We start from the raw sequence: 13,491 nt of genomic DNA on the forward strand, positions 1-13,491 counted from the left end.
AAGGAAGACAATAAATGAAATTTATTAATATATATTATATATTTATTTAATTAAAAAAATGAATAAATGAACAATATTTACATATGATTAATAACTTAGATGTTAACAATAAATTAAATCTATAATTAAAACAATTTTCAAAATAAATTTTCTTTTTTATATCAAACAAAATATTATTTTATAACAAAAAAAAAAATAGAGACTAATCTCTGAGATCCATCAAGACTCCAAAAGCCAAAACATAAACAGATTTCAGATAAATTTGAATAAAATAAAAACTAACTTAAAAATCTACAAAGTTCACTTTTTTTTAGTAACTTTCTTCACCTTCTTCACGACTTTCGCTTTGGCTGGAGCTTTTTTCTGCACCTTCTTGACAACTCTGGCGACAGGCTTGACCTTGACCGCAGATCTGACCTTCGGAAGTTTAGCAGCTGGACTTCTCACCGCCTTCTTTTTCTCCGCAGGTTTCGCGGTTACTTTTTTCACTTCCGTCTTCTTGACGACTTTCTTCACCAGCTTCTTGACAGGAGTTCTCTTCGGACTTTTGACAGCTTTCGCCGATGCCTTGCTAGGAGTTTTAGCCTTCGTCCGTTTGGTTGTCTCACCGTGAACAGATAATTTGAATGAACCAGCAGCACCTTTGCCTTTGGTCTGGACAAGTCCACCAGATTCGACTGCAGCCTTGATGTACTTTTTGATAAAAGGCGCCTGTTTTTCAGCGTCAATTTTGTACGTCGCAGTGACGTATTTTTTAATGGCTTGCAATGAAGATCCGCTGCGTTCCTTTAGTGATTTTATAGCCGCGTTCACCATATCCGCGGTTCGCGGATGTGTTGGCTTAGATCTTATTTTTTTGACTTTCGTTGGTTTTTTAGTTGGTCTTGACTCTGCAGCGGCCATCGTTACGTCAGTGTCAGTCATTTTCATGAGAAAAAATTTTTTTCTTATGACAATTATTGATTTATTTTTTTTTAAAATAAATTTATGACAATTTTAACAACTTTTAACTATAATTGATCAACAATAGCACAAAGTTACCCGAGTCGTTACGAAGCGCGGACCATGGAGAAAGATCGCGACTGTCTTTTGCGCTATCAAACGCCCGATAGTCCAATTTTGTGGTACCGATTCACATATATTTTTATTAATTACACCTTTTTACCGTAAAATTTATCAATCTCTGACTATTTTACTCATAAAAAGAATATTTAATAATACTAATTAATTAATAAAAATCCATATAATTAATTAGTAAGTTATTTTAATTGACGTAAGTTCCAAGGAGTGAAATTACGCGGCGAGTGCAATCGCTGCTAAGAATCAATTTATTAGAGGCAATAAATTTTTTTAAATATTTTGACTTTGTGGATTTTAAAGCAGAGAATCTCAAGCTATTGTTAAAATAATTTTTAAAAAAATATTTTATTTTTAGTTTTAACATCAAGGCCTTTAAGTTGTGAGTCTGGTGCACTTTTACGCGGAACGAATTACGCGTTTAATTAATGAAAGGATTAAAATAATTAAAAAACTTTTTTTTTTCGATTTCATTTTATTTTTTTTTCTTTTTTAGTCAAAATAAGTATCAAAGAAATAGTTAAATTTTTTTTTTAATCACAATAAATTTATTTGTTTATTAAAAAAAATGTTTAAACTCAGCCGGCATTGTCGGCTTCTGTTTAAATATTTTTTATTGAGCTTAAAATTAAAACTTTTTGTTTTTTAAAATAAACAAATGAAAGTATAAATTACACTGAAAATTTATATAAATGTCATATATATTACAAAAATTTAATAAAATTATTAAACATATATCTGAGGTAAATTTTAAAAAGTCATTAATATTTTCATTTATTTCAATTAAATCGTAATTATGGTAATTAAAATAATTTTTTTCGTAATTACGAATTGTAGTTAATTATAAAAATTAATATGAGTGAGAGAAACAACGTAAGCGTATATATTATGATATAAAAAAATATAATAATTTAATAAAATAAAAAGTTGGATATTAATTTTTAAATTAGCGAGAGTACTTGCATTAAATTTATATATATTTAATGTGTATGTACATAAATTTGTGTTTGTTTTATATATATTTTTTATGAGAATAATAGAGTGGGAAAAGTAAGTGGTAGAAATTATAATTGTATATAATATATATAGAGTAAGGAATTAAACTACTGAATTATATTTAATTGTTTGAGTGTTCGGTACTTATAGTAGTGAATATATATATTTATATACATATATAAATATAAATAAAAGAGAAAGATCCTTTGCCTTGGTGCACTGCTGCCACCATTCGTGATTATAAAGATCATTTGATATATCGAACGCGCATTGCGCGAATCTCTTTGTTTCTACTCGACCGCCGAGTTGTTTTAATCATTTTAAAAATAACTATTTTTTTTTTCATATATATTTACTTATTTTAATTTCGTTAACTCACTGGGAATTTCTTATTACCAGCAAAAATTTATAGTGCTTTTAAATTTTCCAGTTAAAATTTAATTTTTAAATTTCGCGCTTTAAATTTTCAAAATTTAAACCCAGTTAATTTTTTAAAAATAATTATTAACAATGGGCACTAGACAATCTAAATTATCTAAAGATTTATCAACAATTCCACCAGGAAAATTTTCTCCGTAAGTTTTTTTTTTTTAATCAAAAATATGAACAGCAATTAAATTTTTTAATTAAAAAATTTTGTTCTATGGAAGTTACACAATTAACTTTTAGATTTTTTTTCAACAGATTAATTACAAAAAAAAAAAAAATAAAATAAAATAAAAATATGCACGTGTAGAAAATTAAAAAAACTATAAGTGCAATTTTTTAAATAATTTGTCGTTTAAAAAAAAAATTCAAAAATTAATAGAACTTCATTATCACAAAACTTTTAAATTCTTTAATTTTTTTTAAAACAATGACGTTTTATTTTATTAAAAAAATTAATTAAGTCATACATTTGAAATCTAATTAAAATAAAAATTGAATTTTTAAAAAAATTCAATAAAAAAAAGATAAAAAAAAATAACAGTACGTTATCATTATTTATGTAATAAAAAAAATCGATATCTCTAATCGAAATCTTACTCCCATTTTATATATATATATATATTAATAAGTGTGTAGTGTACACGCAAAGTAACGGTGTCATCAAATCAGCTGTAAATCAGCTGATTTCTTACGCGCTCTTAAATTTTATTTAAATTTCAAACAATTAAATTAAATAATAAAACAAATAAATCCATACTTTTAAAAATCTTAATATAAAATATATATATATATCAACATTAACAATATCAATAATGGTAATTTATTATCAATAATTAATTGCAGGTCAATTCAATTGAACTTTGTCTAACATAATTTTTTTATTTGCTTTTACTTTTCATTCATTTAATAAATAAAATCATCGAGTCGAGTATCAAAATCTTACAATGTTTCAAAAATTATTTTTTAACAAATATACAATCAAACGTAATTTGAATTATTCAAATTTGAATAATCAATTAAACAGGTAATTTTTTTTTTAAATTTATTAAATGTTTAAATAATTAAACAGACGCATGCGCTTTAATTATCTAACATTTATATGCATATATGTATAATATATATGAGTATAGATGTATTGAATAGGTATATAGATATATATATATGTATATATATGACTATACAATACTGTAAAGTAAAATGAACGATCCTTTAGCTCTTTTCCCCACCACGCCCTTCAAAAACGTCACGTATATAAAACCCACCACGTCGACGTAGAACGTAGAACATTTAATCTGTTGACTGTTGGGGTCGTACGATGTACATTTTCATTTTATGAGCTCAGCATAACTAGGAACTTATACGTCTTTATTTTAAAATTAAATTTAAACGAAAGTTTACTTCACTCGTCTTCAATTTAAGTAACAATTATTTTATTTAAAATAACAGTTAAATTTTTTTAGAGTACGTGATAACAAGCAAGAAATTTGTGATAGAAATTTAAATTTGAATAGAAATCTAAATAAAATTAAATTTGAAATGGAGAGAGATCAATTGGGACAACGTGGACCAGGTGATGAAATTTCGGCGAATCTTGTGCGTGGACTTGATCACCTTCGAAATCCTCAATTAAATAAAGTAAGTTTGTATATTTTATATATATTCTATATATATTAATAATTATTATTTTTTAATACACGTTTTTTTTTTCTAATCATTAAATTTATAATTTGAAAGTTTCCTTATTTTAACTGACTCATCATGAGTATATTTCATTGTTATAAATGTATATATATATATATATATATATATATATATATTGATTAAATGAACCTCTAACACGTGGAATATTTTTCCTCAAATAATTATAATACTGTAATTAGCCGACTAATAATTTTTAATTTTTTAAAAAATGATAAATTTAAAAAATTGCACCTATAGTTTTTTAAATTTTCTACATGTGCAAATTTTTGATTTTTTTTTTTAAATTAAATTGTTAAAAAATTTTCAATTGTCTACTAATTACAGGATTATCTAATAATTTAATAATAATAATTAACAATCACATAAAAAAACTACTTGCATATTAAATTTAAAAACTTCCACCTATTTGAATTTAAATTTAAATAAAACCTGATTTATACAACATTTAAATTAAACCTTGACGTAAATAAATTCCTAAGTTGCATCATTAAACCGATAAATAAACTAATTATTAAATGAACAGAACCTCAAAAATTAATTAATTATTCATCTAAATATTTCCCACTGAAATTTAATTAAAAAAAAAAAAATTACATACAAGGAAAATCATTTTCCTGTCGTGTTTTTAAACAAAACCGCGTAACTTATGACAATAATTAAATTCATTGAATTATTTTTAGTAATGACGTTTTATGCAATTAATTCACACTGGGTATGGACTGTGAACTAGTAATCAATAAATAATAAAGGTCTGTTGATTAACCTGCGGACCAAAGTCCAGTTAATTTTATTTTTGAATTGAAAAATTCATTTTATTTATCATTTTACTGCTACAAGTTTTTACATTTTTCTTTTATAATAAAATATATATATTTTTTTTTTAACTATCGATCGACTGACTGGAGACTAGAACACCTTACCCAGGTATAAAATGGACAGGTTCAAGAAACATTACACGGCAACCGTATCCACGGACATTTGAAAGCCTTCGTGTACTCGAGAGTCCTGGTATGGGGTATGAACCCTTGGCTATTAATTTTCCTCAAGTGACGTAGTCGTAGTCCAGAAAGGACTTAGTACCTGACCTGACTTAGTTCTTTATACACTGAATAGAATAGTAGCAGACAGAAGGTCCTTTGGATTTAATTGCTGGGTAGAATATCAAAATCTAAGGATACATTTTTAAAAATATTATTTATCATTTGAATTTGAATAAATAAAATCGTATGGAAAAATGGACAAAGATTGGTGGACTTTTGTATCGAAAGAAAAATTATGGATAAGTATTCCCGAGGCACTTTTATCTATTGACGGACGGGTAAATTTTTATGTCAATTTATTTAAATATCGCTTATGAATTTATTTAGTTTTTTTGAATAGTGAGGACTCAGTGGTGGAAAATTACAGAGTAGGATTAATTGTTAGTTAATTTTCGGTTGCGATAAAGTAAATGACCTTCATGGGTCTGTGATTGCACTTTCTCGGAACTCGTTAATTTAAATGTTTTAAGTGAAAATGAAATTAAAATGAAAGTTTTTCTGGGTAACGAAGTTCGGGTTGTTATTTATGAGGATGAGTAATTTTTATAGTGATTGATTTTATTGTATACATAACGATACGATTTGTGATGGTATATAAATATGTATATAAATTATATATATGTTGAGAAATGGGGTCGTCAACACCGGAACAAAGGAGGTCTCAATCGATTGAATTGCTAGACCTCAAGTTTATTTTTAAGTGAAAATATTTTTTTAAATTTAATAGACAGTTTATGGAAAATTTTTTCATTGACAGTAGTAAATTTTTTTTTAAATTTTAATGATTCATTTTTTAAGAAATGACAGAAATAAAATTTTTGAAGTCTTAGTAAATTAATTTTTTTTTTAAATCTACAGTAATAAATTTTTTTTATTTGAATCGGAGTAAATAAATTTTTGAAAATCTTGGTCAATTAATTTCTTTCAAAGTCTACATAAATTTTTTTTTTTAAATCGGAGTAAATATATTTTTTTTAAATCGACAGAAATAAAATTTTTGAAATTTCTAGGTCTATTAATTTTCTTTCAAAGTCTATATAAATTTTTTTTTTTTTTAATCGGAGTAAATAAATTTTTTAAAAATCAACAGAAATAAAATTTTTGAAAATTATAGGTCAATTAATTTCATCAAAAGTCTAAATAATTAAATTTTATTAAAACCTACTGTAATAAATTTTTTTTATTTGAATCGGAGTAAATAAATTTTTTCAAAATCGACAGAAATAAAATTTTTGAAAATCTTGGTCAATTAATTTCTTTCAAAGTCTACATAAATTTTTTTTTTTTTGAATAGGAGTAAATAAATTTTTTTAAAATCGACATAAATAAAATTTTTGAAAATTCTAAAATCTACAGTAATGAATTTTTTTATTTGAATCGGAGTAAATAATTTTTTTTTTAAAATCATCAGAAATAAAATTTTTGAAAATCTTGGTCAATTAATTTCGTTCAAAGTCTACATAAATTTTTTTTTTTTTTTGAATCGGAGTAAATAAATTTTTAAAAAATTGACAGAATTAAAATTTTTGAATATTCTAGGTCAATTAATTTTCTTTAAACGTCTAATTAAATTAATTTTATTAAAATCTACAGTAATAAATTTTTTTTTTGAATCGGAGTAAATAAAATTTTTTAAAATTGACACAATTAAAATTTTTGAATATTCTAGGTCAATTAATTTTCTTTAAAAGTTTAAATAAATGAATTTTTTTTAAATTTACAGTAATAAATTTTTTGTATTGAAATCGGAGTAAACAAATTTTTTAAGAATCAACAGAAATAAAATTTTTGAAAATTCTAAGTCAATTAATTTCATTAAAAGTCTAAATAAATAAATTTTTTAAAAGTTTAATTACAAAAAATTTCCATTAATTTACCAGACGAAATTTAAAACCAATAAATTATAAATAAAAAAATTATCATTTAAAACTTTAATTACAATAACAAATTGCATTGTTTAATTATCTTGTTTATTGATTAATATGTTGCTAATTGATTAAAAATAATAAACAACTTTCGTCTTTATTTATTTATGGACTTTAAATAAAAACATTTTGATATCCCTATCAATTAAATTAAATTATTCAGCGCGAAAAAAATATTTTGAATAAAACTCAAAGGTTATTAATTATTTTTAATCAAAGATTCAAATCTATTTATAATTTTTTTTAAATTACCACTTAATTTATTTAACAAAAAAAAAATATTACCCGATAACTGAACAATTTGCCATCCAAAATAATTACAATAATTTTCGATATTAAATTTAAAAATAAATTTTTAAATACAATAGTAATTTATAAACTGGGACAAAATAATTTCATAACCGTCGTAAATTTAAATAATAAAAAGTAAAGTAATAAATAATAATAAAAAGTAAAAAATAAACGGATTTAAATTTTAAAAGTTATAATTAGACACTTGTTGATTTATCTTACAACACTCGTGTTAATTTTTTTTTTTATCACATTCTTTGTCAAGGTCATCCGCGGATAACGCGGCCAGGAAAAAAATCCAGTTTTATTCGTTGTATAGTTTAATAAAAACACTATTTCCTTATGTCAGCTGTCTTATTAATGATCTTTACACTCGATAAATCCATATGTCATAACTCTGAAAAAGTAAAAAATAACCGATTAATTTTTTTATATTAATCATGAATATATAAAAAGTTGTTTTCTTTTAAAACAATAAACAATTGTTTAGCTAGAGTATACATTTTTAAATAATTACTTAAAAAACCTCGCTCTCAATAACAAGGATGGACCTTTCAAAAAGGCCCGAGGCCTTACATCCATCAAAAAATATAAAAAAAATCCTTGCATTGTCTTTGATTTATTATTTTAGAGTTAATTGTTACATATAAATATTAATAATACGTATATATGTATAAAAAATTAATTATTCTACTCAGCCGAGGTCCTTTATGACTTTATCAGTTCGTTTTTTTTTAAATTACCGCTGGCGAGGACGAAGTACATCAACTAAATCAATTGTCACTTGAATAATTAATTATACTTATGACGAGTTTATTTTTTGTCGATATCTAAATTTATATATCTAGAAAGATTCATTACAAAAATATCAATATGTGTATATTTTATATATATTTTAGGTGAGATAAAAATTATATCTAATCAGTAAACTCTATTATTATGACATGATGGTACTTTTTTAAAATGAATTGATTTGATTACATACTTTCATGTCATTAAAGAATTTTAGTGTAAAAGTATTTATGATACTTGAATTTAAATGATTTTGTAAAATTTGAAATCTTTGGATTTTAGATAACAAACACAGAAAAAAAGAATTTTTTGGCGCGAAAAATTTTAATGAGTCCCAAGAAATTTTTGGAATTATAAATTGAAAACAGAAATTTGTTTGTGTGAGAAATTTTTCCTAGCCTTTAGAAAATTTTTTTTTTCAATTCAGAAATTCTAATTATCCAGAATTTTTTTAATTATTCGTAAATTTTCGAATTATTTGAACTTACGAATATTCAAAGATTTTAAAGAAGGGGGGAAAGGGGTCTGAGATATAAAAAAAAGAGAATATTTTTGTGATTTTTTTTTTCAGAGTACCTTCGTTATTAAAATTCTTAAAATTTGTGACATTATTAAGCATCATTCCAAGAATATTCTGTGAAATTTTCATAAAAAAATATTGGAAAATAAGCCAGTGGTAGTGGGGAGAGACGAGTCACCTAAAAAAAAAGTCTACATGCCGTAGGCAGGATAACTCATGAGTGCTTCATCCGAAATCAAAAAACCAAAAAGATTTCTTTAGTACACAAGTTTATCTTAGATTTGAACGAAAGTTTTTTTTTTCAATAACTACTTATTTTTTAATTAAACAAAAGGAAGAATTTTTTTGGGAAAAACCAGAACTTTTTGATTGTACCTTTACCAAAAATTCAAAAATGAATATTTTATTTATTCCTCCGTTCAAATCCAAGATAAATTTATGTACTAAAGAAATCTTTTTGGTTTTTTTATTTCAGATAAAGCAGCCATGAGTTATCTTGCCTACGGCATGGAGACTTTTTTTTTTGAGGTGACTCGTCTCTCCCCACTACCACTGGCTTATTTTCCAATATTTTTATATGAAAATTTAGCAGAATATTCTTGGGATTATGCTTAATAATATTACAAATTTTAAGAATTTTAATATCAAAGGTACTCTGAAAAAAAAATCACAAAAATATCCTCTTTTTTTTGTATCTCAGACCCGCTTCCCCTTACGTGTTTTTTAAAAATTAATTTCAAAATTTTTTAGACCCCTTTCCCCCCTTAAGAACTTTCTTCTTATAAGAATTTATTCCTTCAAGTTGAGAAACAAATAATTTATTGACCCAAGAAAATTTTTTCTTTTCACAAGAAATTTTTCTCCCAAAAAAATAATTTTTAAATAAAATTATATATAATTTTTATTTATTTTATCAAAAAGTTTTCTTTATTCGCAAGAATAAAAATTGACCGGAAGAAAGCTTAGAAAATTAAATTAATTTAATAATTACTCAGTAAAAAAAATTTTCATTTATTTGTAAATATTTTAATTTAAAAATATACTGACAGTGATTAATAATATTTAATTTATTTAAGGGTATGGCATTCAGTATCGAGGAAAGACAAATCCTAGGAATCCACGGTCTACTTCCCGCGGCAGTAAAAACCCAAGAAGAGCAACTGGAACTGTGCCGTCTGAATTTAGATCGTTATACTGACGACTTATCGAAATACATCTACTTAACCAGCTTACTTGTTCGTATCAATAAAATAATTACCAGTCTAATTAAAACAAAACGAAACAAAAATAACAATTTAATTATAAATAACAGGATAGGAATGAACGTCTGTTCTACCGTTTGCTCGCCGAGAACGTGGAGAAGATGATGCCCCTGGTGTACACGCCGACAGTAGGACTCGCGTGTCAGAAGTTCGGTTTCGTCTATCGGCGTCCACGTGGTCTGTTTATCAGCATCCACGACAAAGGGCACGTGTACGATGTGGTGAAGAACTGGCCCGAGCACGACGTCCGCGCTGTGGTTGTTACCGATGGTGAAAGAATTCTTGGTCTTGGTGATCTCGGTGCCAATGGAATGGGAATTCCTATTGGAAAATTATCACTCTACACCGCACTCGCTGGTATAAAACCTCATCAGTGTCTTCCAGTGACTCTGGACGTTGGTACCAACACCCAGTCGCTTCTTGATGATCCTCTTTACATCGGGCATCGGCATCAGCGTGTCACTGGTCAAGAGTACGATGACTTCGTTGATGAATTTATGAAAGCTATCGTAAAACGCTATGGGCAGAATACTTTGATCCAGTTCGAAGACTTTGGAAACAGAAATGCATTTAGATTATTACTTAAATATCGAGATGATTACTGTACTTTTAATGATGACATCCAAGGTACTGCATCAGTTGCTGTCGCTGGTTTATTGGCTTCGTTGAGAATTACCAAGACCAAGTTAGCTGAGAATACAATTGTCTTCCAGGGTGCTGGCGAGGTAATAAATATACTTAATATTGTTAATTACGCGCACAATGGTGACTTTTTTTCACAGCTCGAGTTCTGTTTCGAACTGTAGTAAGTGGTGTTGAGTGTATTACGGTAATAGCAGTAATAATTACTCTACTAATGTCAATTGTTAACCTTTAGGAACATAGCCACCATTTTTTTACTTTGTCTCTCCTCATTACTACGGAGTCATAAGTAGTGCAAACTTGTCCCCGAGAGAGAATGAACTTCAGACATCCCCCCACTACTGAAAATTTCTAAACTGCGCATGCGTAAAGGAGTGGGAGAATATTTAGTGCATAGAACAGTCAGAGTGGGAGTAAAAACTGAAAATACTCGAGGTAGTTTCTTGCTAGGACTATTTCATACTTCACTGTTGCGCAGTAACCAGTCATGTCATAATTGCATTGCGCATGTCTTGTCTCTTTGTTATAGCAGGGTCATGAGAAGTGCGTACTTCATTTCTGCGGCCACTGCTTTAGCGCAGTCTTACTATAGAATGTTAAATCACAAGACATGCGCAGTGCAATTTCGAATAACGTTACTGCGCAAAAGTGAAGTATGAAATAGTCACAGCCAGAAAGTGTACCTCGGGTATTTTCAGTTTTTACTCCCACTCTGACTGTTCTATGTACTAAATATTCTGCCACTCCTTTACGCATGGGCAGTTTAGAAATTTTCAGTAGTGGGGGGATGTCTGAAGTTTATTCTCTCTCGGGAACAAGTTTGCACTACTCATGACTCCGTAGTAACGAGGAGAGACAAAGTAAAAAAATGCCGGCTATGTTCCTAAAGGTTAACGATTGACATTAGTAGAGTAATTATTACTGCTATTATCGTAATGTACTCAACAGCGCTTACTACAGTTCGAAACAGAACTCGAGCTGTGAAAAAAAGTCGCCATTGCTGTCGGCAGAGTAATTCTTGCTGTTCTATGAGATATTTTGTTGTTTTGTACATTATATTGACTGCACTGTTCTGCGCAGCAGTAGCTACTGTTTTTTTTTGTCCATGTTCTAATAAAATATTTAATTTAAATAGGCAGCACTTGGAATAGCTGGACTGTGCGTAATGGCGATGATGAAAGAAGGCGTGAGTGAAGCAGAAGCAATCAGTAAGATTTGGATGGTTGACTCCAAAGGATTGATCGTAAAGGATCGTCCCTCTGGTGGTATCAATGAACACAAAGCTAGATTTGCACGTGATCATGCTCCAGTAGACACCCTCGTCGAGGTGGTAAAGACAGTCAAGCCGACGGTGTTGATCGGAGCCGCGGCAATCGGCGGCGCGTTCACCAAAGAAATTCTTCACGACATGGGAGAATTTAATGAACGGCCAATTATCTTTGCCTTGAGTAATCCTACCAGTAAAGCCGAGTGTACTGCCGAAGAAGCCTACACTGCAACAAATGTAATCCATCAATCAATCAATCAATCAATTTATATTAATTTAAATATCTAATTAAATTCATATTTACTTTTGCAGGGACGTTGTATATTTGCCAGTGGGTCTCCATTTGACCCGGTAACTATTAACGGTAAAACTTACCATCCAGGACAGGGTAACAACAGTTACATTTTCCCTGGTATTGCTCTCGGTGCAATTTGCGCAGGCATGAAAACAATTCCTGAAGAAACATTCCTCGTTGCCGCTAACGCACTTGCGGATATTGTTACTAATGAAGATTTAGATTCGGGTAATTTGTATCCACCACTCAATCATATACGTGACTGTTCATTAAAAATTGCCGCACAAATAATGGAATACGCATACAATTATTGTAAGTTTATTTAATTATTCGTTTTTTTTTTTTTTGGACGAAAATTTTGAATTTTTTTTGTTCATCCCTGGTGGAAATTTTTCGGAATTTTCTCTGAAAAACTCGGTTCTAAAGTTATAAAGATTTTTTCAAAGTTCGAAAGACTTTCAGAGAAAATTCCGAAAATTTTCCACCAGGGATTGGAAAATTTTTTGTCTCGTGAGAATAAATAATCGCGCATGCGTGAGTTTATTTTAATCAATGGCAGATGGCGCTTTGATCTGCGTGTTTGCCGCAGTAGCCTTTGGCTCAGGCAACAACTCGCGGGTTGTAATGCAAAATTTTGATGATTGGGTTTGAAGTTGAAAGGTAATTAAATGATGATTTTTAATTATTTCAGCTCTGGCGACAGTACATCCACGGCCGGCGAATTATGAAGAGTTCATCAATGCTCAATTGTATGATACTCATTACAAAACAGCTCTACCTGTCACGTATTCATGGCCTAAACTTTAAATAATATGATAAATAATTGAATTGTTAAATATAATGAAACACAAAGTAATTTATAATTGTCACAAAATAATAATTATTAATTAATTAATGAACAAGGAAAGTAACAAAATATATATTAGCATCCGACTGAATTTCTTTTTATCATATATTTAATTTAAATAAATATTAATTTTTATTATTTTTAATTAGCATGCACACAAGTGTATTTATTTATAAATTTATGTACAGAGGAAAATAAAGGTATGAATCGATTTAAAAAATTGAGTATTTATAATTAAATTCAATATTGAAAAAACCGCGGCCAAGAATCGAACCCGGATTTTTAAATTGGTTTTGAAATAAAAGTTTTAAAAAAGCAAAAGAAAATTAAAAAAAAAAAAAAAAAAACATGATTGCAATTAAGGAGAAAGCTGGTGTGAGATACAAAAAAAAAGGAGATATTTTTGT

At 27.6% G+C, this 13,491-nt stretch overlaps 2 protein-coding genes and 1 long non-coding RNA gene across 4 annotated transcripts; 1 reads left to right on the forward strand and 2 right to left on the reverse strand.

Moving 5' to 3' along the window:
* Positions 1-20: 20 nt before the first annotated feature.
* LOC130670713 (histone H1-like) lies at positions 21-1,024 on the reverse strand. The gene has a single exon (XM_057474145.1). The coding sequence runs from the start codon at positions 928-930 to the stop codon at positions 301-303; it is 630 nt and encodes a 209-aa protein (XP_057330128.1). The 5' UTR covers positions 931-1,024; the 3' UTR covers positions 21-300.
* A 1,470-nt stretch (positions 1,025-2,494) lies between these two features.
* On the forward strand, positions 2,495-13,306 carry LOC130672044 (NADP-dependent malic enzyme). 2 transcript variants are annotated; one of them, XM_057476251.1, is made up of 7 exons: positions 2,495-2,648; positions 3,963-4,137; positions 9,848-10,006; positions 10,084-10,758; positions 11,811-12,179; positions 12,255-12,549; positions 12,929-13,306. In XM_057476251.1, the coding sequence occupies exons 1-7, from the start codon at positions 2,584-2,586 to the stop codon at positions 13,042-13,044; spliced, it is 1,854 nt and encodes a 617-aa protein (XP_057332234.1). In that variant the 5' UTR covers positions 2,495-2,583; the 3' UTR covers positions 13,045-13,306. The 2 variants fall into 2 exon arrangements, with proteins under 2 accessions (XP_057332234.1, XP_057332233.1); XM_057476250.1 differs by lacking the exon at positions 2,495-2,648 and adding an exon at positions 3,432-3,526.
* LOC130672046 (uncharacterized) lies at positions 4,963-8,288 on the reverse strand. The gene is made up of 3 exons (XR_008990612.1): positions 7,977-8,288; positions 7,454-7,856; positions 4,963-5,371 (listed from the first exon to the last, which is right to left on the reverse strand). It is a non-coding gene; the product is annotated as an uncharacterized LOC130672046 (long non-coding RNA).
* Positions 13,307-13,491: the final 185 nt, after the last annotated feature.

Source organism: Microplitis mediator, chromosome 7 (genome assembly GCF_029852145.1).
Source record: "Microplitis mediator isolate UGA2020A chromosome 7, iyMicMedi2.1, whole genome shotgun sequence".
In the NCBI taxonomy this organism is placed as follows: domain Eukaryota; kingdom Metazoa; phylum Arthropoda; class Insecta; order Hymenoptera; family Braconidae; genus Microplitis; species Microplitis mediator.

Bases quoted from the DNA above. Each gene is read 5' to 3' on its own strand.
- LOC130670713 (XM_057474145.1), bottom strand. From the start codon at position 930: ATGAAAATGACTGACACTGACGTAACGATGGCCGCTGCAGAGTCAAGA.
- LOC130672044 (XM_057476250.1), top strand. From the start codon at position 3,447: ATGTTTCAAAAATTATTTTTTAACAAATATACAATCAAACGTAATTTG. The intron at 4,138-9,847 runs GTAAGTTTGTAT...AATTTATTTAAG, and splicing joins GAAATCCTCAATTAAATAAA to GGTATGGCATTCAGTATCGA. The intron at 12,550-12,928 runs GTAAGTTTATTT...TAATTATTTCAG, and splicing joins GGAATACGCATACAATTATT to CTCTGGCGACAGTACATCCA.